The sequence below is a fragment of the Anoplopoma fimbria genome, chromosome 21 (genome assembly GCF_027596085.1).
Source record: "Anoplopoma fimbria isolate UVic2021 breed Golden Eagle Sablefish chromosome 21, Afim_UVic_2022, whole genome shotgun sequence".
NCBI classification, from domain to species: Eukaryota; Metazoa; Chordata; class Actinopteri; order Perciformes; family Anoplopomatidae; genus Anoplopoma; species Anoplopoma fimbria.
In genome coordinates, this window is record NC_072469.1 from 20,593,881 (window position 1) to 20,620,669 (window position 26,789).

General features: G+C 40.7%; 1 protein-coding gene across 2 annotated transcripts; it reads right to left on the bottom strand.

Annotated features, from left to right (window-relative positions):
* Positions 1-1,908: 1,908 nt before the first annotated feature.
* crispld1a (cysteine-rich secretory protein LCCL domain containing 1a) lies at positions 1,909-16,715 on the bottom strand. Of its 2 annotated transcripts, XM_054622978.1 has the most exons (16): positions 16,578-16,715; positions 16,261-16,288; positions 15,670-16,051; positions 9,497-9,615; positions 8,279-8,411; positions 8,045-8,160; positions 7,727-7,827; positions 7,446-7,637; positions 6,677-6,737; positions 6,524-6,590; positions 6,222-6,352; positions 6,074-6,117; positions 5,884-5,956; positions 5,710-5,785; positions 5,473-5,606; positions 1,909-2,972 (listed from the first exon to the last, which is right to left on the bottom strand). In XM_054622978.1, the coding sequence occupies exons 3-16, from the start codon at positions 15,928-15,930 to the stop codon at positions 2,921-2,923; spliced, it is 1,560 nt and encodes a 519-aa protein (XP_054478953.1). In that variant the 5' UTR covers positions 15,931-16,051; positions 16,261-16,288; positions 16,578-16,715; the 3' UTR covers positions 1,909-2,920. The 2 variants fall into 2 exon arrangements, with proteins under 2 accessions (XP_054478953.1, XP_054478954.1); XM_054622979.1 differs by lacking the exon at positions 16,261-16,288.
* Between the last annotated feature and the right edge of the window lie 10,074 nt (positions 16,716-26,789).

A 26,789-nucleotide genomic window follows, 5' to 3' on the forward strand; every position in this document is an offset into this window, starting at 1 on the left:
ACCCACAATTGATGTGTTGCATCTCTTCCTTAATTATTTGAAATCATGCAGCATTGTTTGGACGAATAGTATCCAACAATGCTATAAAACTGCTTATAAACTCAAACATTTTCAAAAAGATGAAAAATTCTGCAGATGCTACCTCAATGTCATGCTCATGAAGGTGTCTTTTCACTACGCTCCTCATCCCCTTACCTTTCATTCTTCAGAGCCCCGCCACCTATCACCACACCCTGCTGTGACTTTTGACACCTGTCTGATGTATGCCTCTCTTTTCTCTCACAGGATCTGGGCGCACATGGACAGCCTATCAATCACTCCGCAGCCCTTTCTCCTGCAGAGCTCAGCCAATCACAAGTGATTGGGTTTGATCTAATCGTGATGTGTCAAAGCGTTGATGAGTGAATGCTTGCAAACATATATAAACATGGTGTTGTATGCATGTTTTTGGGCAACTGTACGGTCAAAATGAAGTAATATAAGTTGTCAACCTCATGCAGAAATGCACCTACACACTTATCTCCCCTTTCCCATGGTTCAAGACCAATAAGTTGTTTTCCATATGTTGTGAGGGTCAGAGTGCATGTAGCATGTACTCCACCACATGTGCAATTAAATCTGCCAATGCAGATATATATGTGATTACGATACCCATTCATCTAACCCATAAAACTCATACAAAACTTATTTAAGAAGACTGCATTCATATTGTATTCATATTGTGTCGCCTACAGACCTAGTTGCATCATGCGAGATTAAGTAGCACTTGTCTGAGCAATAACAAAGACTGGCAGACTAAGTCACAACCTATTGCAGCCTTCCAGACATGATAACACTGTCGGACATGGATATGGTGGAACCCATTACGGATTGGTCATTTTGCTCCGTTGCTTCTCAAAAGCAAATGAGGAGTGACAACTCAGCTCCCTGTTGATGGATCTTAAGAAGAAAGCTGGGGCATTTAAATTCAAATGCTTCTGCTCTCCAAGGTTTGGATGAATAAACGCTATGGATATCAGGGAGAGGGGTGCCACATTATATGAGTCTTTGACATCGATAGTGCAGGCTTCTCCCTCAAATACAGCAATGGATCTGGAAGTCCAGGGGATTGGGTTCAGTTTCCATCCAACCCACAAAACCTACCACTTCAGTGACTCCCTGCGCTACTTTGATCTTTGACTCTGCATACTTATCCTCTGGGTAAGAACAAATGTGAAACGACTCATTGCCATCGAGGTTTTAGAGCAGATTGTCAGCTTTGAAATGCGGGTATCAAGACCCACATCAGATCAACTTTCAGGGCCACTGAGAGCCTTCTGTGGACATGGCTTCCCAGTTTCACAATGCCAATATTTTTATTTTTTTCATATGTTATAGCTTTTCTATTTTTTGATTATTATTATCTATTAAGAGAGTGTTTTTTGTCAAAGTCTGGAACTTCAAAATACTTGTGCCAGAGTTCTCTTTGACTATGATTAAGGTAAAGTGATTCAGTGTGGTGTTTGAGGTTAAGCAAACATGAATTACAGTAATGTTACTTACAAGAAATCTTCAAGAATAGGAATGAATATGGTCCACCACCGTATCACCATTGCCAGCATGAAATCCAATACTATTGTAAGTTTAAAAGAGACATTTGTCAATTTCTAAACTAAAAACTGTGCTTAGATTTTCATTGCATTTCATGGAATTGCAAATTTTGGGGCAGTGGCTCCAAAGCAGATACTTCAACACTTGAAGTATCTTTGTATCACAACAAAGGCCAATAGTAATACAATCTGATTTCTGACATTTTTAAGTGTATATAGTCCAAATGTAAATATTTTTTATGAAAGCATATCACGCTGACTTTGAGTGATTTAAATGTCCCAAGCCAATGCCTGGGAGAGAACGGTGTTTGTTGTAATATTTTATTGCAAAATGGACTTTCCCCAACAACCTGAGGTAGGAAAATACGTATAATGCAGATAGACTCAGTGACAAAAAATACAATGAACTGAACATTATATTGATTGCAGCTTGAAAGAAAACTGAGAGCTGGTGAGAAATATGAGCTAATATATGTGTGGATTCCTCTACATACTGTATGAAATAAAATTGTTCTATTCTATATTGTTTATCTATGTCAAACGGAGATGGATGGATATGACCTGAAAACATTTATGGGGTAACGACATCCAGTAAAATGCAATGCATGATGAAGTCTGGCACATACTGTATAGGTTTTGTTTAGATAATGACAACTCTGAGGGATTAGTATACTTCCCGACCGGCAGGGAGTTTTAACTAAACATCATCTGGAAAAATAACCAAATAAACAAAACCCATCCCACTGGCAATTACAACAGTAATACAAAAACAAAAACATATAGCAGCATCCTTTATGAATCATATTGATATAGAGCATAATCATATAAAAATAAATGCATGACATTTTGTTCCCCAATCATTAAAAAAGTACAAAATATGAGAAGAAACCTCTCCAGAGCACCAGTAAAAATGTGCCAGACTTAATACAATAAAAATGATTCATCCTTAAGTGCCATTATAATGTTATATCGTAGGATTTTTAGAATCAGTTTTCATACACAGCTATTTGTTAAAAGGGCAAAGTAATGGCACAAGACACAAGTATGATACTATTTACAAATATGTACAACAACATTTTCAGACATATTTACAGAAATCTCCTGCTAAAAATAAAAAATTGTACCCTCACTGCTTGTGAGTACTGACAGCTTCTCATTGTGTATGTGTCAAGTTTTTCTTGCTAGGCTTACGCTGTCATGGAGACAACCTCTAACCTCTGGAGTGTAGCAAAGCCAGAAACATTTCAGTCATTGAGTTTGAGGGGCTTGATTATCGCCTATTCAACAGCCCAAGTGCGCTTTCTGTTTGGTGAAGACGCCCTCTGGGCCACTCAAATCACAGCGAACACCCGGAAGGCCTTTCCTCCGGGGGGGTTTTGAAGGCTGCAGGGAAAAGAGAAAGAAAAGGGGAGAGTCATTCAGGGTGCGGCGCCTGTCAGATATACAGAACATGTCCCAGCCTTTTGCAGAGAGATGTAGATGACATGCACACACAAACAAATAGACTTCAGGTTTTTACGGAGAGACGTCCACATCAGTGTTGCCTGACACTTTGATGACAGATAGGACACAAACAGATAGAGGTTGGGGCTCCCTGAGAGAACAGATAAACCACCCATGTTTACCCAAACACAAGGGGACCTTCATGTGTTAATCCAACAAAGACAGACATGTTGTGGAGTTGAAGGAGACAGATAAATGATGGGCAGATACTAACAGACGTCAGGCATCTCAGTGAAGTGACAAAGAATAATGTGGTGGGGAGAGGAAAGGGAAGAGAAGGGGAGGACAGAGAGAGAGGGGGAAGGCCTTAGAATAAATGAGAGTGTGTGTTTGTCCTCTACGCAGGTCAAGTTAACAATAGTCATTCTGCACACCATAAAACAAGCCAAAGGTGGTGCAATTTTATATTTAAAAAAGTAGAACATACTATACAGTATGTGGGTCACTCTTAAGCTTTGAACAGAGGCTGGTACAGACCTGTTACCTTAATGCTGTTGCAAAGTGGTACAGCATGATTCAACACATGCTTTCACTTTCTAAGCATCGACAAAGTCTTTTCCTATGCAAACACAAGCTCCCTCTGTGCTACTCCCTTTGAGTCTCAGAGGACCCATTATGTAGGAAGATGGTGACAAACAACTATCATTATTATAATGAAACAACGCACACATACCAAAGGATGAAGTAAAACAGTATGTTGTCAATATCGGAGAGGCATCTAACATTATTAATAGGTATCCTGGTCAAAAGCTCATATCTTCTCAGTTCTCTTGATGCAGAAGAGCTGTATCATCTCCTATAGGGGATTTTTGAATTGGCCTGTGCTTCCTCACATACCAAAAGCCACTGTACAATCAATGACAAACCAATCTTGTTTGCTGCTCTGAGTTAGCAGATGTCTTCAAACAGGGTTGTCAACTGTCGACCCTCCTCTTTAAGGAGGGTGGGAAAATGGGAAAATGATGGGGCAATATAGGCAAAAGTATACTAGTATACTTTAAAAGTATACTTTGCAGATGATGTAGTGTTCTATATGCTAACCTGCCATTTCGTACTTGAGATCCTTTATCCTAGAAGTATGTTTGGGGATGCCTTTGACAATAAGTGTGGTAAACATTGGTAAACAAGAAATAGTTAAGCTACTACGTCTGTGAAGGAATGTGTTGCATGTATTCTATCCTTTCAACCCTCACAGAGCTTACCCCTCCTTATCATTCAAGTGTGTTGTGTTTATTCAAATATTCTCATGCTCTTACTGTGAATTACCCACATGTTCTCTACAGCTGCAGTGATTCTTCTTAACAAGGCCAAGTTAACAAGCTTCCAGTCCAGGATATTCCACCTAAGCCTACCAAGACCAAACTCAGACTATAATGGTGATGCAAAGAAGTTGCCTTTTGTGTACATGGCCTGATTTCCACCTGTTTAAATTCTACACCATTGTTTGGTGAGATTACAGTAGGGCACTGATTTGAAATGCAGGTTTTCACAAAAAGAATGGAAAGTCTTTCTTCAGATGCACTTTTGTCAAGTTTATCCACCAAATTGGTTCGACTAAGCTAAAACGGTCTAACCCTACATTGATCCCCTTTGTGTTAGATGATGGCAGGATCCCTCTAACCCAATGCATATGCTTTTGTTTGTTTACTGCTTTGTATTCTTGTTTTTCTGTTTATCTGAGCCACTATATTAAGCTTCAGACCCTTGTCTGCTGATTGCCCTTATGACTTACTAACGAAAAACAAACCCCTCCCAGGACCACATTAACATGCACTCATCTTCTCTGCACTAACTGCCAAGCAATTCATTATTTTAAACTGGAAGCATTGTTAATCACCCTCCCATTCACACTGCATGAGAGATGTAATGAACTGCCTGCATATTGAAAAGACTAGATCCACAAGGGAGGGCAGAGTGGATACATTTCTCTCTACCTGACAGCTGTTGATTTCTCATTCCTTTACTTTGAACCACAGAAAATGAACCCCTTCATGTCCAACCAAAGTTAAAGACATAATACTGACATAGGACCAGTTATCTCCCTAAACGATGATTTCTATAATAGAATGCTATCCACCCTCTGATTTTGACTTTGGTTTTTTATACACTTTGATTCTATTTCATATATATTCTTCTATACACTTTTATTTCACTTCTATTCATATAACTGCTGTTTCTACCAATATAAGGTACAACTATTTGAAACGCTGTTACAACAGGGGTGATCAGTTTTACTGTAAATGTGAAGTGTTTTTTTTGCAAAATTATCCCTTGAAGTTATACAATTTAAAATGTTTGTATCTTACTTAAAATTTGTACTTGATAATTTGCACACATACTAGACACTGAAGTCAGCTTGGCTAGATTGGGCATCCCATACCTCTCTGAGAAAATGCCATTTTGGTATGAGGCAATGTATTGTTTCCGCTTGTCCACTGGCATTACATCGATGTAGCCACCCACATCATTCCTGATTACTCCAGCGTGGATCGCTGCTCGGCATATACTTGACTTCTACAGAGGAATGCAAGATTAAAGTTCACGTAAGAAACATTGATTTATTTCAGCAAACGTTGGTTTCCCTGGTGAAGAATTCAGCTTCAATAGCGTCACTTACATCTGAGTATATTCTGGTGCCGATTACTCTAGATATGCGAGGATTCTCTTCTAAACAGTTTCTCGGGCAGTATAACCTAAAAAAAGAACAGTTGGACATGGTTAATGACTTGAACTTGAATGATGCCGGATAACTAAACTAATGCTGCAGGCAGACATTAAGTCAGGTTCATACCTTGGACAATGTTTTGCAGGCTTTTGGTATGAACATATCGGTGCAACTGTGGTTTCACATGTGATGGCTTGGACTGTAAGAAAGAATTACATGGACTGTCAACACACACAGTTGCAGCACAGCTTATAATAATTTTAATGCATAATGTGACATAACTCAAAGTACAGTATCACATTTTTGTCAGACTAACCTGCTACTCTGGAAACTGTGAAGGAATTAGCACTCAGATATTTTCTGTTACGAGGAAACACAAACATTGACATGACACTACATTATTTTCTTGCTATCAAATATCATCAGTATAAAACATGGTGATGTTTCTAATATTACTGTCTCACCCAAGAGATTGAACTCCGTTTTTATTGGATTTGATGAAAAAGTCCTTTCTGCCTTGTCTTGTTACATCCATCCATCCTCCATCATTATCTATGACACCAGCATGTAGACCAGCTCTGCACAAACTGGATTGCTGCAAATAGAATATTTGATTTACAACATAACATTGACGGCCTTTTGCTTACACTTAAGGAAGTAGCACTTCAATGACTGTAGTACACTTTAACAGGACACACGGCTGTTTATTGGCTGAATATTCACCCCCTCATTTGCATTACTCAGCCTGAGCAACTGAAGTACTCACCATTTCATAGTATACTGTCCCAACTATTTTTCCTGTAGCATCTAGGCACCCAGCTGGACACTCATATCTGTGTTAGTAATATGGGAAAAATAAGGTGAAGTGAACCGTATACTATATTTGTGGTGTTTTTATGATACGTATTCTGAACTGTACCTATTACATGGTGTTCCTTTACACTGATCTCGGAGCTTAGTGTCACAGGTCACAAGCTGGGCTGAAAAACATAAACATAAAGGTCTTTCAGTGCTCGTACAGGAACCAACACGCATGAAGTGGCAGCTCTGATGCAGACGACTAGTTTCTTAAAGGCTGAGTTGAGAGACACCCGGTGAGTGCCATTGTTCTGATGGTTCAAGAGCCAAAGAGAAGAATTCCTGCAACAAGGTTCGGGGTGGGCAGAAATTCTAGAGGAAGCGTCTCACTTTACAAGCACAGGCCCGTTTCACTGCAGAGAGGAAGCCATCTAAAAACCGCATAGAGCCCCTCTCACCCCTCAACCCCTCTCAGCCGGCCAAAAGCAAACACACCCCCTGTAGGGGGGGGGGGGGGTCATGCTGAAATAGACCTCCCCTACATGCTCCGAAAAGTGACTTGCTATATTAAGTACACTTCAGAAACTGTCAGGGTTAATCAGGGAGATGACAGATAAAAACTACAGAACATCAAGGCAATTTAAGATAAATTGCAAGAAAAATAATTCCGATCAAGGCCATTTTGTTGTGCTTGTTATCTATCAATTATTGCGTGGTAAACAATTATTTATTTGGTTTTGACCCAATTTTTCAGGCTCTTTCTTTTTTCTTTTAGATCATGCTCTAAATTTCTTGCCACTCTGTGCACCTCCCAATCCTAAACCAGATCTACCCCCCTCCCATTTTAAGATGAAACTAGATCCAGAATAAACAGTTAAATGGCAGCTTACACATCTGCTGTGTGTTGACCACTTCATTCTTCTGCAGGTCCTCTGTGGGGGGCTTGGTGGGGGCTGGAGCGGGGAGACTGGGGGACTCGGGCTTGGAGGCCCTAGACCGGGGCTTCTGGGGAGTATGGGGGGCCTCCGGCTCAATGAAATTGTTTTCTTCTGTTTCCTCTTGTGGAGGGTAAGAGCTGTCATCTTCAAGTAAAGTCACAAAAACAGGGTATGTTAAGCTTTTTTCTCCTCAGGCTTTCTAACACTGTCTTTATTTATTTCCACACACATACCTTTGTAGCAGAGGTTGTCCTTGCAGCCTCCTCCATAGCTGGGAGGACAGGCAGAGCATGGGGTCCCATGTTTGTAAGGCGAATGCCCCCACCAGTTTCCCCTGATCAGGTAGTATAACAGAAAGGGCTTGTTGAACAAAACACATACTACTTGACCAAAATGAATAACCCATTTCCTTTCCAACCCCTTTGTGTGTGATGATTTTGAACTTCAACTACGAGTGAAAGAAACCTTCTAAATTCAGCAGCAAATTATTATAAATCAACCTGTATATCAATCATGCAGCTGTGAACCGACCTCACAACAAATATGCTTACTTTGGTGAATAGTTGCAGACGAGATAGACGGCTTTGGCCCAAATCTGTCCCCACACATTCATGTTGTAACACATGTTGATGGCACAGCCGATCCGACTGCTGGTGGCCCATACCAGCTGCAATAGAATAACAAAACAGACCATGAAAAACAGATTATGAAGTCATAAATCCCTAAAGGATAATGTCTTAAAAGGTTAAAAGTGTGAAGAAATGGTATTATCCAGACCTAGCTACCTGTGTATAATGAGTACAAACTGGGCCAGAGCATCTGAAGGGGCAATAGGGGTTACACTCCTGTGGGTAAGGGAAGGAGTAGTCCTTCACTTCATCATACCAGGCCTGCACATGGAACGTTGGTGGGCGATACCTGTGGAGATGAGTAAGCATATGTACCTTTGATGACAATGTTTTAAAAAACATTTATATTGTCTTGGTGTGGGAGTTGGTATTATGCATCAAAGTCCTCTTTCAAGAGCCTATCTGCATATGCATGATACCCATTGTGGGACTAATAAAGGCTTAATTATTATTATTATTATAGCCTACAGTTTATTACTGCAAAACAAAGCAACTCTTGGATTTGTAAACCACTAAGCAGTTCGTCAAAATGTTTTCCAAGATACAGGTGGTGGCTAAAGAGATAACATACTCCAAGCATGTCATAACTTCAATATTTAGCCTGGCAAGGTGTCTCAAGACCCAATCAAAAGAATAATTTACCCGACACTGCATGTAACATATGTAGTTACCATCTGTAGTCAGCACTCATTGGTAAGCACAGCGATGTAAACACATCTGCTGCCCGTAAGCATCTGGCTTTCAATCAAAAATGTATGCTCTCTGAACAGACTGCAGTGACCGAGGATTGCCCCTTATTTGGCATCATGTGTGGCAAGTCAATCTGATTAGAATCAAGTGAACATCTTGACAGTGAAGTGATATGAGGGAACAAGAGTCTCTTATGTGAAGCAGTGTTGTTTTCAGACGCTCGATGGGGGGTTGAGTTTACAAATGTAGCAAATTATATGTCCTGTGTGGTGAAGAAAGTGGCAGAAAAATATGGCCGACTAACTGTATGATTAAAAAGTGGCTTTCATATTGATTTTAATTTTTTAATTTTTACCTGTATTTATACTGAATGGTCATATTGAGATTAACATTTTTCCAATGGGCTCCTGGCAAAGACGGCACCCTAAAATAATCATATTTGGACCATATCCTTGTACACAATTTCATGCTACTGTATTTGTAAAATCAAATTATGCATTAATTCTGTTCTTATACATGTCCCTATCCACAGAATTAGACACAAGTCTGCTGTCAGTCCCAAACCCAAACATGCTGACTTTGAAGCATTTAGATGTTTTCAGCAAAGCAACCCTTTTACCCTCAACCTTGGATGAAATAAAAGCCTACATATGCAGAAACTGTGTATACTCAATTATTGTTTACCTTCCCCAGTGTGCTCCCAGGTTCTGTCCGATCTGTGGCAGTAAACTGGCAGGACCGTGCTCCCACAGACAGGTTTCTGCCCACTCCTCTGCCGTGCGCTCCAACTCTGTGTCCCACACCTACACAGGACATGAGATGGAAAAACAATATGAAGTTTTCAGGATTATGTTTGATACTAAGTCAAAATAAACCGACTCAGTGCAACACAAAGCTGCTTATATTGCAACTAATGGGCCATAAGATATAGCAATGTCAGGTCATAGAACGGCTAGTGTGAAATTGAAAAAATTCACTGCCTTGTAGGGTTTGTTCAGCTGTCAATGATGTGGGCTGGTATTCAAACACCTACTGAACAAGGCTACTTATCATATGTCATGATAAGTAATAGTAACAAGGAGCTGCTATGACTGAGAACTGCACTAATCTCCTTACTAAGTGCAGAACTATGTTGATGTGTTGCTGCTGCTGTAAAAAGAGCTTTTTGACTCTCTTATTGCTGCTCAGCTGACTTTGCCCAGATGGGTTTTCCCGTAGGATCTGGTGTTATTCGAAAAATGCAAAAGCTGTTTTTCCTTAAGTAATACTTTCCATATGTCCCTGGTGAGATGTCTGGGCGCAAGCTTTTGTTTCACTTTACCTCTTTCCGAATTGCCCTCTCAGTTAAGTTTGGCTCTGGTTGGATACTAAGGGATCATATTCCCATTCTGGGGTTTTCTGGGAATGCAAAGACTGTCCTTCCTCTCTGCTGACCTACATTCTACCATAAAAAAAAAAAGTGAGAAAAACTCCAGCTGTAATTCCTCTGAAGGACACAGTATGTGCCTTTAATTGCACACCTTCACTTTCACCTTCAGTGAGGGTTATCTAAAGGAACTGGTTTCTACAAGAAAGTCAATTAGTTTGTGTGTGTGTGTGTGTGTGTGTGTGTGTGTGTGTGTGTGTGTGTGTGTGTGTGTGTGTGTGTGTGTGTGTGTGTGTGTGTGTGTGTGTGTGTGTGCATACGAATGTGTTAGTGGGCTTTAGAATTAGTATACCAGTGGAGGTGTCAGAAGTTTTAACATCTCACACATTGGGCCCTGGAAGTAATAGCTTACCCTTGCTGAAATCTCATCCAATAACAGAAACTAAAATAACTCCCCCGCTTCCACCGCTACCTCCTTCGTCCGTCACCCACTTACAGTCCCACCAGAAACAACTGCTGTTCTCTGCATTGCTCCCGAAACACACACCTACCTAACAACAGGATGTCTGGCAGCGCTGCAAATTAACTCTTAACTTCTTTAGCTCTTTCTGGGAATCCAGCTAGCTGTTGAGAGGACCTTGTCGTTAAAACAATAACGCCATGCTAATATTGTCTGACTCTTCCATATTAACACAGCGTTCTATGTCAGATTTCAACACAAAGCCTGGTAGAAATGTTACATAACTGACATATAGAATAAATAAACCTATTGGAAGTGTGGAGTATATTTTTCATTCATTTCTACATGTGCAAAGAGGGAGCATTTTGGTGATACAGCAACCTTGTCTAGAGTTGCCTGTGGTCTGTCTTGCACAATAAGGCCAATTGATGACTGACAGAACCAGAGCTAAAACAGGAATGAGAATTTGTTTACCTGAAACTCTATCTCTGCTCAGGAATTACCTCTGTGAGCAGTGAGCTGAAAATAAATGTCAGTGTATCAGTATTGTCAGATCTGTTTTGTTTCTAGTTATCCCTTTTTTGTGAGAGAGTTTACGATCCTCAAACAGACACTCAGAAGAGATTTGAGCCTGGTCATCATCAGTAGTGAAAGAATGCAATCATTTATAACCGTTATTTCTGTCAACGTCATTTTAAACTTTGATTTTCTCTACAAGTGACTTTCTTGCACAAAAAAGAAATCAATGTTCAAACTGATAAGCAGACTGAAACACATTGCTTTGAGCTGTGGTAACTACCAAAACGATCTGCAAACCAAAGCACATAGTACGCTCTGTGCCAAACAATGTTGTTGACCATTAATGAAGGGTTATGGGTCTAAAGAACATTCAGCAGGCCACAACTGAGGTTTCAAGCCAAAAATGACCAGAACTCTCTCACTGGCTACAGTGTCTTGGGGAGGAATGTGGATGATTACATTTTCTATGATTTGTGATGCTCTTGAAGCCTGTCTTAGATAATGATAAATACAAGCAGCACCCTTGCATCTGAGGAACTCATTCCATCGTCCAAAATCTTGCAGGAAAGCAGGCTCAGGAACTGTTGAATGAGACACATATTTTTCAGCTGTTGAACCTGGTGCAGAGTGCAGTCGGCTTGTCAAGCTGCTGTTGCTTGCACAGTATCCCAGCAGGTGAGGCCTTGTAACCAAGACCCCCCCCACACACACACACACACACACACCCCCACCCACCCTGACCGCACTTCTGCTGGGGCCCGTAAAGAAAAACACCTCCCCTGCTGAAGTCTTTCAACACCGTGCACACAGCATTGTGTATTTCGCTTAACACTTCATTTGCGGCCAGGTTTTTTGGTTATTTTTTTCTCTTCCTTGGTCATCTGGTTGCATTCCAAAGAGTACAGAGTTGTACTTCCTTTGCAAGTCTGGTTTTCCTGTTCATAATCGATGGTGCATGCAGAGAAATCTTAAGAAAGCACTAGAAAGATACGGGAATTGGAGAAGGTGACATTAAAGAGTAAAAAAAAAGATAATGGAAGAGGAGATGTGATAAGATGGTGTAAGGGAGGGGAAACAGGGAGGCAAAGGGGTGACTAGGGAAAAGTATCTATATATTGCCTTCCCAAACTACTTCTTCAATTTCCCACATCAATATGGAGTAAACAGTGTTTCATGCAGCACATTCCAGCCACATCAACTCACTTCAGAGGACATGGGCCTGACCATTGTCTGAATCTTGTCAACCAGTGTATACCATTATCTCCCATTATCATGATATAACAGGAGCATAGTTTGACCAGAACAGCATAGCCAATTATTGTAGGCTTGACTAAGGAAGCTGTCTCACTAACTGGGCATCATAAGTGTGCCAGTGATGGTAAGGGTAGCCTGATATCGTGATTTGATCTGATATTGGGATTTATACTTTCTTGGAAATAATAATAACAGCTTCAGCATTCTTAACAATAAACAATATCAGCCTTTCAGCAAAAACGAGTATAGCTTTACAAAAGCAGTCATTTTCCCACAGTTCCCTTACACTTTTCATTGCCCAATAATGGTGGTTGGTGCTCATCATGGCGGCAACCCAAGAAAGTTGCTGAGTCACTCCTAAACCACATTGCAGTCTGCACAGGATGCGGGTTGAGGGGGTTGTCTTCTCGGGCATCAAGCTTCACAGATATTTGTGGGAATATTGGAATTTGCTAATTTGATCTACATGTGTTTTGCATCTCTGCAAAGTTTTATGAGCATGCTCCCTGAAGTATTAGTATAAGGTGCATCTGTTTACATTCTTGGCATTACATCAAGCAAGTTCACTGTGGGCACCTGCCTCTTCTGATTGTGATATTGGTGGACAGGATGCAGCCGGTGCAGGTGAGGCCAAGAGAGTTGCCAGCTTTAAGGTGGCATCTTTGCTTTTTGGGGATAGTGTTGTCCTTTTTGCTTCACTGGAGCATGACCTTGAATGCGGATTTGAGCGCTCTTAGGAACTACAGAACAGTCTTTGAGAGGACCAACATTTTTTTCATACTATGATATTCAGTTGCTACTCTTACCATTTAGTGAAACCAGTTGATGCGGTTTTCCTGGGTGTGACCAGCTGACCAGACCCAGGGACAGACCCAAGACACACTGGAGAGATTCAATCTCCCAGCTGGCCTGTGTGAGCTCTGATGTAATCTACAGGGGAAAGTTCCAGGAATAAAAGTTTGGACAGCTCTCCTTGATTTTTTTGCCACTGTAGTCTGGTAATGACTAATTATTTGGCAATCTTATTCTAAAGCACTTTCTCTTAACATTTCAGCTGTCTGTAATACATGCTTGTCCACATAACCACAATTAAACATCTTGGGTAAAGTTAATGCAAGGCTAATTTATTAGTCTAGACCTTAATTATTGTCTGATTGAAAAGCCAAATTATCCAACAATAAATTAAAGTGGCTGACGCTTTCAGCAAAACTCTGACTCATCCCAAACAGAAAACTGTCAATACAGCTTTATCTTAAACCACCTTAGCCTTAGCGCAGCCCGCCAAGGCCAAGTTAAACATCAATGAGGGTGGGGCCCTTTCTCCCATGATGCCATCTGTTTGTCTTGCAGCCCTTCAAACACTGACACTTCTCTGTTTATACCTGTGGGTCAACATTTGAGTGAGAGGCAGAACCGCTGTCCCCACTTCTAAAGGTGCATTGAAGCTTTGTGGATCGCTGTGGTGTGTGAATGCTTATCCGGGGAATTTTTTGGGCCTCTGTGTTGGATAATGACAGAATGGGAACGGAGCCACAGGGATAAGGGAGAGGGAGGCTGAGAGAGAGGGGGCAAGAAAAGGAAACAGATGAGGGGGGGAGGAAAGATGGGGATTTGAATTGATGTTATCTCAGAGTTTTTGTGATGATTGCCACAGAGGGTCAGCTGGGTTATGGTTTCATACAATGGCAGACAATAACAGAGCTGATGGGGAAATGGCCATGTACGTGCACTTGGGTATTTGTTTGAGTTTGTGTGTGTGTGTGTGTGTGTGTGTGTGTGTGTGTGTGTGTGTGTGTGTGTGTGTGTGTGTGTGTGTGTGTGTGTGTGTGTGTGTGTGCATCTGCATGCATGAGTGTGAAGGGAGAGCAGGAGAGCATATGAAGTCTTCCAGTACAGTGAAGCTGTGAGGTTTCTGAAAGGTGACAGCAGTTCAACACAGACTTGAGGAAAATATGAGAAGTAGGGAGACCCTTTCAAAATAAAGCGCAAAAAATCACTGAAAATCCCTGAGACCTGAGCATGTACCTTTAAAAGTCATAGTCTCTTTTCCCTTTGTGCCCATTCCAAATGTATCCATTTTTCTTTTACTCTGTCCTTACTCCTTTTTAACCATTATTTTAACTCTTTTTTTATTCTGTCCGTCATTCCATCCATCTCTCATTGCCTTGCTTTTTCTATGAGCAACTCCTTTATAATTTTTACGCCCTTATTTTTATTTACCTACTGTATTCCCTGCTAGCTCTCACTCTCTTTCTTTCACCTAACGTCCTCTTGTTGCATGCCTCTTCACCCCTGGGTGCCCCTGGAGCTAAAAAAAAAAAAAAAACAGCCAACTGTAACAAGAGACAGCAGAAAGGAGCTGCGTTTTGCTTGCTCAGCATTTCTCCACTAGAGTGTGCCTCAACCAGAAGCCTGCCAGGCAGAGTGGTGCTTTCACACACGTACATGAACGCACACGCACACACAAGGGGTCCTCAAGTCCAACCTCTCAATTATACAATTACACAGTCCAGCAATTGCCCCCAGCAGGAACTGTTTATTTGCCTTAACCATCGAATAATACTGCCTTTTGTTCTGTACCTCTTTAAGTGGAGATGAAAGGATTATAAAACCTCATTACTTTTTGCACACTATATTGATTTTTAACCTCCAAAGTACTGTTTGTGGCAATGCACTGTGGCGGTCAAGCAGTGCCTATACACATGTAGTGTATTTGAAACAGTTCCAGATCTACCGTGGTGTGCCTGTGTGTGTATGGGTGTATGGGTGTGTTTAGTGGGGGGTAGACAGCTGGTAAAACAAGCCCCGGTGCCGTGCTCTGATTCTAATTGCACTGTGAAAAGTGATCTGGCACTGTACACACACGTGATGGCCAAAGGATAAAGTCAAACAAATCTCTCAGCATGAGTAAAAGAAAAACGCAGTAGTAATGTGATCGTTGGCAAGTTGGTGGAATTCTGGCAAAACAACCAAAGTCACATGGGTACAGACGTGTGTGTGGGGGGGGTGTCCTCGTCTTTGAAGGTGCTTAGATGCTGGCATGCTGCTTGTGTGTGAGCCAAGAGGGACAAGTGCCAGCAGGTCTGGTGACTGGGTCAGTTCACTAAGCTACATGTTCCACAAGTGTGAAAGACTCTTAGGGAGTTCAGGATGGGGACAGGGCGTTCTTAACACACATACACTGCATGAAGCATGCATGCACTACTTCACGGGAATCAATCTCAAAAGACAAAACCTCCGCATCCTCCATCTACCTACCATGTGCTCCATGTTGGAAGAAGGAGGGTAAACCTGGCCTCTGAGCTTGTTGTGAAGGTCCAGGATGAGCTGAGCGTCACCGTCGGTAATGGCCCTCTTCCCCCTCTGCTTGGCCTCCCACCAGTCCCCATCCTCGTCCAGATACTTGTCCAGAATCTGCTCCCAGCCCGTGGAGTTAGGAAGCATCACCATAGAAGTGGCGGCCTGGAGCAGCAGGAGCAGGGAGGCGCCCCTAAGCCAGTGCGGAGATACATGCCTCATCCTGGAGAATTGTGATGGTGGTGGTGGTGGTGGTTATCCTCTTAAACTCAGGCAGGGTGGATGGTGAGGACCAGGGAACGGGCCAGCACAGAAAGACCCTCCTTTTTTTCTCCAGTGTGAGCTGGCAAAGAAGTCGAGAGGAGAGAACAAAACTGGATTATTGGGAAAATTGGAACTGGTGTTCTGTATCAAATGTGCTGAATAACTTGGGTCAATATTGAACTTGGTGAGGACACCGCATTGGCTTGCAGAGATTTGGTTTGGTGCAGTGCCACTTGTAACCTCATGGAGTTCACTGGGGGTGAAAGTGTGGATTAAATAAATCACTACCTGTGTTGACTCCCTGAGGATTTCTTTCCTTAATAAAAAAAAAAAAAAAAGAAAGACAGCTTGCTCAAAATAACTACTGCATCAGATCACACGTATCAGTACAGCTGTGTGTAGTGTAGTATACGGAATGCACAATGTAGTTAATTAATTCACAATACTATGCAAACATATATTTTCAGTTTTTTGTTTGCATGCTTGCAATGCCGACAGCAGCTGATATAACGAGCCAATAGCTAATGACTAATGTATATTGAAATGGTGTGATGGATGGAGTGATGTGATTTAAAAAAAAAAAGCATACTTGGGAAATAATTTACCTTTAAAGAATTGGAATGCAGCCTGCTTCCTGAGCTCCTGACAGAGATCTGGCTGGTGACTGTCACTGTCTGCCGTGTGATAGGAATCAGAGACGAGATGTGGTCGCTTCACTCCGTTTGCAGAGAGAGAGAGGCTCTTTCTTCTTTCTGGATGCTTGCACCAAAGCCGCTAAAGCATCATTTATCCACATTTTATCCTGAACTTGGCTGCGCCTCCAGAGAGCCGCCCCTGATCACGCCCCTCCAGAGAGGCTGGAAACGGCCCACTCTGTCTGTGCCAAGACCTCCGAGCTTTTTTCACTCCAATGTTGGAACAAGTTTGACTCTCAAATGACCACAAATGACCAATTAACCAGCTAGAATATGCAAACATGAAAAAATACCACAAAGAACCATAAAACAACTACAGAGAGATGCATAACAACTTCAAGGAGACTCAAAACTATTTCAAACAGACACAAAACCACAAAAAATATGCATTACAACTAAATCTCGATGTTGTACATTTTAAATATGTCTCTATAATCTTCCAATTTCTTTTTTTTTATCTCAAGTATTACAGTAATGATATGATATTTGTAGTTTATTCATAATGGTTCTTTCATGTAACATGTATACGGTTGTTGACTGACTGTTGCCCTCTTGCCTGGTAACTAGCTTTGGTCAAAAATACATTAATTTAAACCAGATACTCGTCCTCTGTGAGGCCTGCAAGCAAAAAGTGGCCCCATTCTCCCGGGTCTGACTGTTCACAGGTGACTCCTTAGGGGGATTAAAACACAAACCAACTCTGTGTTAATTCCAAATCCTAAAACTCATCGTCACTGTTTCCCCTCTCGTTAACACAGTACAAGTTCCATAATGGAAACAGGCAGGTTTTGTCTTTTGTCATCGAGTCATTTTCACCATGTGGAAACAGAAGCTAATCACCAGGCCTCTGTGTGTTGGCCCCCTGTACAGACTTACTTTGTACTAGGGGAGACACAACCTTCTTGTATTTTACCTAACAAACATAATAAATCAAATCCAAGCCAAGTCGACCATGTAGCCGGCACTGCCTTTGCTCTGTATTTTTTTTTAGAAATCTCCTTGTTTCCATGACTCCCTTATGTTTTCATCACTTCTACCCATTAGGTGAGTCAGGGACTGAATGGTTAACCCTGTCACTCAGTTATGGATGTATTTGAGTTTTGTGATTCATGTGCTACATATCACATTCAAAATGGACACTAGAAGCTGGGGAAACATGGTTTGGCAGATTTGGGTTGAAAAGATAAGGCATGTCATTGCACTATATTATGCTTTATGTTTGTTATTTATTACAGTATTAGGTTGTTGATACTGATGCATCAATGCATTACAGCAGTAACGCTGTAGCTGTCGAGTTGGAGCTAGTTTAACCTACTTTAGTTAGTCCAGTGGTTCCCAACCTATGGGTCTCGATGTGACCCAGTGGCCCCCTCCAAGGGTCACAAGGGGTCGTGAGATGATAAATGGGGTATGGAAGAAGAAGAAAAATTGACTTTTGACCTCAAGCAGTTAATTAAATAAAACAACCTGCGAAGTATTGAGTGGAAATGTCTCTTTCGTGGAATTTCTTATTTCTTATGTGCTTGCTTGTTTGTAAAGAGTCACAAGCCACAAAGGTTGGGAACAACGTATCTTTAACAATATATTATATATCATAAGCTCATCATATGTTGCAAGTAACCGTCAGATACATGTAGTAGATTAAAAACTTCAATACCATCCTCTGAAATGTAGTAAAGTAGAAGTATTAAATAACATAAAAGGTGAATAAGAAGTGCCTCAAAATTTAGGGACAGTACTTAATAATTAATAATAATTGAAAACCGTGTCTTCCAGGGTGCCTGTCTGCTCCCTGGGTCAGTAGCAGGGGCCTCGGCCAAAGCCCCAGCAGCGTTTGTGTCTCTCTGCGGTCGAACCCGGCAGACCCCCCCCCCCCCAACATCTTACCCTACAGCTGAAACAGCAACGCTGCAACTCCCAGGAGGGAAGCACTGCCGAACACTCATTCATCTGCTATAGAATTAATGCCGCTCTACATTTAGATGTGTGTGTGACAGGATGGAAGAGTATGTGTGTGTGTCTCTGTTTGACAGTAAGATCGAGAGGAGAGGTGAGTGACAGGGTGCATGTGTGTGTGTTATTGTGTGTTGGTAAGGCATCATGACATAAATACAGGAGTCAATACATAAAACATGCAATTATTTTAAACACTCCAAATAAGTTTTACGGGCTTTGGATATGACATGACTTATATTACAATTAAAGTTAAGGTTGAAATACACAAAGGCTGACTGTAAGAGCATGTCTCTGACCCTGACTATAAAATAACATTTTGTGGATAAGGAAATATTTACCAACTGCTCAGGGATTTCTATGATTTACGGTGTGGTAATTTAGGTTAAGCCATCTGTAACAGATGAGACGTTCTCTGATTAATGTTTATTACAATGGCTGCCAGTAAATATACACTATTTGTGCCTGCGGTAGAGCAATATAAATGATTTCATGCTTGGGCTTCTTGTGTTAGCAGCCTTTCTTGGGAGTTCTCCCTATCATCCCTTCTATTTCATTGCATCTATTGTTTTGTACTGCTTCCTGCTGTGCTGTCCGTCTTAATATTTCACATTTTTCATTTATTTTATAACTGATCTCCTCTCTACCTGTATGTTTCTGTCTACTCACACTTTCCCCCTCTCCCTTTCTCACACACAAGACTTTCCAATCCTCTGCTTGTCTTTCTCACTCTCTCACTCTCCCCCTTGCTCTTTCTCTCTCACCCACACATTCATTGTTGAGTCACAGGTCCAGATGCTCCATTTGGTACATCGTCTATTCAGCATGTAGTCTTGCGAGAAGCCCCTTGAACCCAGCAGAATGCATCAGCTGAGCCAGACTCGGCATCCACACAACAGTAGCCTCTGGACTCAACAGCGAACCACACAAACACTCTTGAAGAACACTTTTTGTTGGCCCACGTCATCTGGCACGTTGCTCCCTAATGGTTCTGGTAGAGCTGGATTGAGGTCACAGCGTTGGAACAGCGTTTGGGTGGGAATGGGAGTAAAGAGCATCAAGGTCATTTGGCAGACATTCTACATCATTCGTTGTTTTTGTGACATTATCAGCAGTGTTCAGCAGAAGGTTGCCTCAGATATCTACTTCAGGTCAGTGAGTCCTAGTTTGTCTGCCTCTACCCCCTTGTGGTGCAGAGATGCCAATGCATCTTGGAGGAAAATGTTCTGTCAGTTGCTGTGAGTTTGGTTCACACATGTTACTGTAGAGTCAATACCACCAAAATCAGTTTGTTCCCTTCAAAATAAAATCCTATGAATTTATTGTTGGCTTGGCTGATTGATGTTAAATTATATCACTGGATTATTATTATTACTGATGCATTAATGAGTAAGCATCTTTTCTTTGTTGTAGATGGTGAAAGAGTTTATTGTTATTATTGTACATACCACTTGAAAGTTCAATCTTGAACGATGCATCAAATTTAATATTTATGTTGATATGAAGTTGATCTTTTGAAAATCTTTCATGTTTGCTTGTACCTGCACGTTGAAACTTTCTCTTTCTTTCAACCCATTATCCTTCTCATTAAACACAATTTACCTGCAAGTCTTAATGTGTGTTTTTTAGCATGTATACTTCAGTGTGTTTTCCACAGTGTCGTCTGTAACAAGTTGAAGATAACATCTATGAGATATCATTTATGTATCATTGTAACAGTGGATATAAGTCCAAACAAGAATCATGAAGTTCTTTCTTTGCCATGATAACATTGACTCTAACCGCAGTATCATCATATGACATACAGTAATCCTTGAATTACACTTGTGTTTATCCTCCTGAACAGAAGTGACTGTTAATAGTTTCAGATTGTTCACATAACCACTAGATGTCAGTGTCCTTTAACATACATCATCATGCTGTAACCTTCAGACAGAATGCATCTCTTAGGGAATCCGGAGGAAGAAAAAAATCAACAACATAAATCTAGTTCATGATGACAGACTAAAATGTTTCAACTTCCCTTACTTTTGTACGGCAACTCTTGGTAATTATTCTTCTTCCAGTCTATCGCTGATCTGCAGGAGGCACTGGGGAATTGCGGGTGCCCAAACTCCCCCTGTTAAGGTCAAATTCTACAGATGTTCCAATTAAGTAACTCTACCGGAAACTCCTACTACCTTATTTCAGAGTGTGCTTTGCTTCTCTGTGCTGACTGTTAAATGGATAGCTGCTTAAGATGCTAACCAAGAACATGACCAAATAATGCCAAATGCCAACTGTTCTGGAAGGAATCAAATAACCAAGCACTCTCTTGGATTTGATAAGTGTTCTGGTTTGCCACATGTTGTCATAAATATGAAAATTAACTTTGATGGAGTTGTTTTTATGTAATAGAAGAGACACACATTTGGTGTAACACTTGTCTTTGTACACAATATCCCATTAGAAGGAATCATGTAATGCTACAATACACCATGAGCACAAAGATGTAAATGTTCTATAAGGCAGTATGAGCATCAAAGCCTCTGTGAGCTTGTCAACCACAGGTGTAAAAGAGAGAAGAGAGTGAAAAAGAAAAGCCTATCTGATTACGCAGCGCTGTGCTTCTGAGGACATTGATTTTGGCCTGCAGATGCAGGATGTTGCTCGTCTGAAGTCCCTGCTAGGCCCGGCAAGGAGGCACACTTGGCTCCATCCAAGCATAAGACGACAGTAGGATATGGAGGGCAAACACAGAAGACCAGCCACCTTTGCCTCAGTTTATGTTCTTGGACTGAAACAGAAGGGTCAAGTGTAGTCTCTCTCAGGGTTGGACATACTGTAGACTTATTCTTATAGCCACTGTGGTGGAGATAAACAGTGGCTGGGTCTGACTTGTTGGATTGACAGCATGTCATTACTTTTAATGTCAAATATGAGGTGAATACAGACTATACAATTTTACTATGTTGCACCAGCTTAGTCCTTCGTCATAAAATGGAATATCTATACTGAGGTATGCCAGATATGCTTTATATGTATTTTACTAGAGCATGTGATGAGCTTACTTTGCCAAGGAAAAGTCACTAGACGAGAAAAGTGACCATAACATAAACTGAAATTAAGTCTTATTTCATTGTGGCTTATGGATGAAGCTTCAGCACATTGTTAGCATAGGGAATACATGCAAATTCAACCATGAAAACCTGGGAGAAATGAATATTTCCCCACATGTTATGGCGGCACTCTCTTAAATAAACACAATTACAGACCAAAATAGTCACATGAGACACCGCAAATGATTTGTGTACCTAAAAAAGGTTATTTTCTACTACTTGTTTGAAGTAAGGGCATCCAAAGCAAAAGAGTGCAAAAAACGAGCCCTGCAGTTAACTCTGCTGCCCCGACAGATTTATGGTTGCAAAAGGGTTTTAACGTTAACACGTTAACATTTGAGGAGATCCCAAAACATGCTTCAAGTAGCTGACATCAGTCTCTGGGAAACTCATATGTCAACATACTCCTGCCTGACCTAATCATGTGTCAGAGTTATAAATACAAGTAGCAAGTTTGTCTTAAAGTTTAAAGTTAAATATCTGTGGATGTTTTCTGTGCAATATGTATGATGAGATGACATACTGATGCATGTACATGCATACATGTCTTATGCAATTGTCTTCTATTAAACATTCTGGAAATACATCAACATGATATTATAAATTATATTAAATAAGAATCCCATATTTTCTCTTTCATCAAAATAGAAAAATAAAAAAAAGTATCACTTGGTCTTTACCAGGTTATCTAGTTTGCCCTGCTGTAGTGGAACTGAAAACTATGAATTCTTCCAATTATTTTGACATTTTGGGCAGTTCTTAAGGACATGTGATACTCTGTGATATGGTCACAAGCAAGTATGGGAACATTGAGTTGAGACTTGATTGACAACAGCTGTTTCCAAGATCAAGAACAAATTGTCAAGGTCAATTTCAAGAGCTCAAAGTCCACAGAATAATGAATGAGTTCATTGAGTTTCAATAATTGTTTAATGACCACTCCATCTGCTGATGAAGAGCATGCAGTGCTTGTGGTCAAAAGTCCAGAACAAGCAAGTTAGTGGACCTTGAGTTGGTATTGTTTTGTGAAGGTTATTTGTTATTGGGTGTGCTATGTTCAGCAGCCTAGCATTGCAGCTCTTTTCTACATTGAGCATTAACTCCAGCTCCATTCAGATGACCTCAAACTGTGGTCCCAGTGATAGATTATGGGGAGGTTTGAGGACAGGCTACATTTCCGATGGTTGGGCTGCAATGGGAGCAAAATAAACATAGTTGTTGTGCTTCCAACAGAGACAGAAGAAAAAGTTAAAAAAAAAATTGCAATGAATTGGACAGAAGTCTCTCCCAATATCCCCCTCGAGGCACAGAGAGGCCAAGTTTTCCACCATTCAGTGCTTTAAGTCAGGGAGGGCAGAGAGGTTGTAGAGTACATTGAGGAGAAGAGAGGAGGAGGAAAGGAGAGGAGGGGAGAGGAGAGGAGGGCAGAAGAGAGGAGCTGAGAGGAGAGGAGGGCAGAAGAGAGGAGGGGAGAGGAGAGGAGATTTTTCTGTAGCTGCACAGCAAACATCAGCGAGCCTCTAAACCATTAACAAGCTGATGTATCCCCCTTTTTCAGCATTGTACTCACTAAAACTCTTTCTCCCACTTCTCACCATTATTGGAATTGGACGGCTGCTTGCACATTTTGGAAACCGACTCCCCCAACCCCACCCTACCCCCGTTAATAATCTATCACCCTGCCGTAGTCCTTGTGAAGTCTCCATGTTCTTTCCAAATAAACGTTTCACCACCTTCACACTTGAGGGAGGCGAAACTGTTTGAGCAATAACAGTTTATCTGACAGGTCAGTCATTCACGTGTGTTATTAAGAAAAGTGGTACACATTCGGATGAGCTGCAGATGCGTCATCGTGGCCTCAGTGGGTGTTGGCACTGGCTAATAGCATAAACTAGTTGAAAAGGATCTATTGCTGTAGCAACTGGAGACTGGCAATCTCTGTTTCTTCTTCCTGTCTTTCTGATTGTGCTTCTCTCTCGCTCCTCTTGGTCTTCAAGTCAGCTCATCGCATATTTTTTTTTATGACACCTGAAAGGGTTTGAAGTGTCAGTCTATGTGTTACAAGGTAAAAGCCGTTGAAATGTCATTTGTAAAGATAGAAATGAATGATGAGTAAGAGAGGAAAGCAGTTGACAAGGCAGTTGATGTGCAAGTGTTGAAGATAGTTCAAGTGCGTGGGTTGAAAGCTGTTGAAACAAGTTGTGTATGAACTGTGGAGGTTTTGTGAGTTGAAGTAATAAGAGTATGAAGTTGAAATTAAGGGGAAATATGAGATCAGAAAGTAGTTCAAGTGTCAGCTGAAGAAAAAAAATGAAAGTTTCAGTTGACATTGGGGTGACAGGGTACCACGTGAGGCTACTTTCATCTTAACCCAAATCAATATCTTTAACCTCTGATCTGCCTCTGATGGATAAGCAAAGTCCCATCATCCCGCTCATGGTGTGCCTCTTAAATATCCACCAATCATCTGTTTGGCTCCAGGTCAGGCATGTGCTCAGACAGAAAGATCTTTCCCATGCATACTAATAAGTTCCTGAAAAACTCTCTGGTGGTTGTTTCCAGGGAGTGTGCTGGTTTGCCTAGATGAAGCTTTTTTTAAAAAGTGTAGGAAAAGGGTTTGAAAATGTCACGCTTTGCAAAGCTTAGCATGAAAACATGAGGCGTTGTATTCCAACGTGCCAAAGTGCATTGAAGTGCAGCAAATGTTTCAACTTAAAAGATGTTTTCTGCAGCCCAGTTTGTGCTTGAACCTACGCAGATGTTTGTAGTCTTGTTGTTTTGTTCATTTGTTTGCTTGATAACCTGTTGACCTCATGCATATAACTTTCATTCCGACTGACCTAGAACCATATCCTGCAATTCCAGCTGGAAAAATAGAAACTTCAGCACCTGCCCAGTACATCAGAACATAATAGTTCCAACTTTTCCATCATCCTTTGCACAGAAATTTTAAAGTTATAGTGAAAGGCAATATCTAATCTTTCAGACTGACTGTCGACTTGGCCACATTTCGATTTGGTCTCTATGTATAGTGGTGACACACATTCTCAGTCTCTCTGCTTCTAGCATTCCACTGTGCTCCTTGTCTTTTCCTCTGAGGTCAGTGGTTTCATTGGACAAACTCAAACAAGACAGTTCCCCTGAAACCCTATCAGTTATCTGCTCATTTGTGTAGACATGGACCGACTGGGCCAAAGTCAACCTTTGCTTATTAGGATTCAGATGTAGTCCCAGCATGTTTTCTCTTCTCCCCTCGCAGCCTTTGATGTGCAGGACTTGATACTTTACAATGGCACCGTTTTAACTGAAAATGAAAGCTGGGAATCAAAGAGCTGGATTGAAACTGTGGTTAGAACCTCTAATCATGATCAGACATGAAGAAGAGCTCAGATGACACAGAGACAGACAAAGGGCAATGGTACTGATTTGGACAGCAGAAAGCCCTCAGTTGAATTAAACAAAATAAAAAAGCAGGTGTGTCCGGTACAACTCAAGGTCCATGTTGAAGGGAAAAGGTCTCCAGCAACACTTGTATATAGAGCAACTTTATTGTTTACACCAGGTCTTAAGAATAAAAAAAGGACACAATCAAAATACACCATTTTATTACAAATACAAATCACAACAGTAAGCGCAGTTCATTGCATAAATAGCTTGTTGTTGATTTAAATACAGTCAGTGCGGTAAATGTTCCCATTCTGTAAAGCATTATCTCCCACTTAAGTTTGCATCATGTCCTTCTCAGAAACTGTCCCGATTCGAAAAGAGTTTCTGATATATTCGCCAAAGTTAAAAGTGTTGAGACACTCGCTTGTCAATATTCCGCTAGTGCTTAGTTCATAGAAATGTACCAAGTTACTATACATTATAGTAAATTTCCTTCAACATCATAAAAGCTGTCATGCAAATGAACCATATTAAGTACCTTTTAATCGTTCAGATATATTTACAATCCTTTCACAAACAATACAAAAATTGATATCAATTAAATATTTTCCCATATAAAAATGAATAACTTACAGTATACTTGTTTTACGATAGTCAAGTTATAATGATTATCTACATGTACAAAACAAAACATTTCCTGGTATTTCGGAAATTCAAAAAAATTAAGGTGCACTTGAGTGCCTAACTCCAAAAACCAAGCTACATCAGTGATCTTAACAAAATATAAACAATGGATTTTTCCTTTATATCAATATATTGGTATATAATATACCAATACACCGTGTACAAATATGATTATAAAAAAAAATATGTTGGCCATATTTATTGTATGTGCTCTCTTCATCATGAATATTATTGTATGAATAAAAATATAAGTATGAACTTAACCTGTGAAACATTTTCAATGAAACAAAACCAATCGGCATAGATTTAAACTGTTCAGACAAACAGGGCTTTTGACAACAGAGGCATCATCAATGCTACCATAAGGCTTTTAAATAAAGACCTCTTAATCAGACTGATGTATTTTCTTTTTGTCATATACTTCAAGTTAACAGTAAGTGCACTTTTCGGCAACAATTTGTTGCCGGACACAAATGGAAATTACAAAAGGGTCGAGTATGAAGTTTGTTGTACCTACTGCAGCTACAAACTTGACACTGACAGTGTAGGATTTACCCTCTGAGGTCAAAAGCTTTGATCTTAATATCACAACATTCCTGTGAAGGCAGAGCACACAACATGAAGGTGTGATGCCCAAAGCACCAGAGTGAGTAGGTATGAGCAGCTATGATCTTGTTATGTCCTTAATTACCACATTGTCAATGGTAAACAAACAGTGAAATATGCAGCACCACATACAGTATATTCTGTGTTTAAGGACCCATTCTACACATAAATTATATTTCATCAATTAGAAAATAGCCATGTAACAAATTAATTTACAGTTTATGTACAAGTCATCAAAATCATCTGCTGCCTTCAAATGTATGTTTGTGTCTTTAAATAAGCCCATATATACAAAATAGTGTGGTCCAAGACTTTTGTGCAAATCCTTACGGGATTAAAATAATGTCTCTGTGGTACTGTAGGTTGTCAGCTTATGTCAGGAGGAAACCTGTGT

Coding starts and splice junctions, on each gene's coding strand:
- crispld1a (XM_054622979.1), bottom strand. CDS start 15,930: ATGAGGCATGTATCTCCGCACTGGCTTAGGGGCGCCTCCCTGCTCCTG. Junction 6,591..6,676: donor AAAGGAACACCATGTAATAG/GTACAGTTCAGA, acceptor TTACTAACACAG/ATATGAGTGTCCAGCTGGGT. Junction 5,607..5,709: donor GCACCAGAATATACTCAGAT/GTAAGTGACGCT, acceptor ATTCCTCTGTAG/AAGTCAAGTATATGCCGAGC.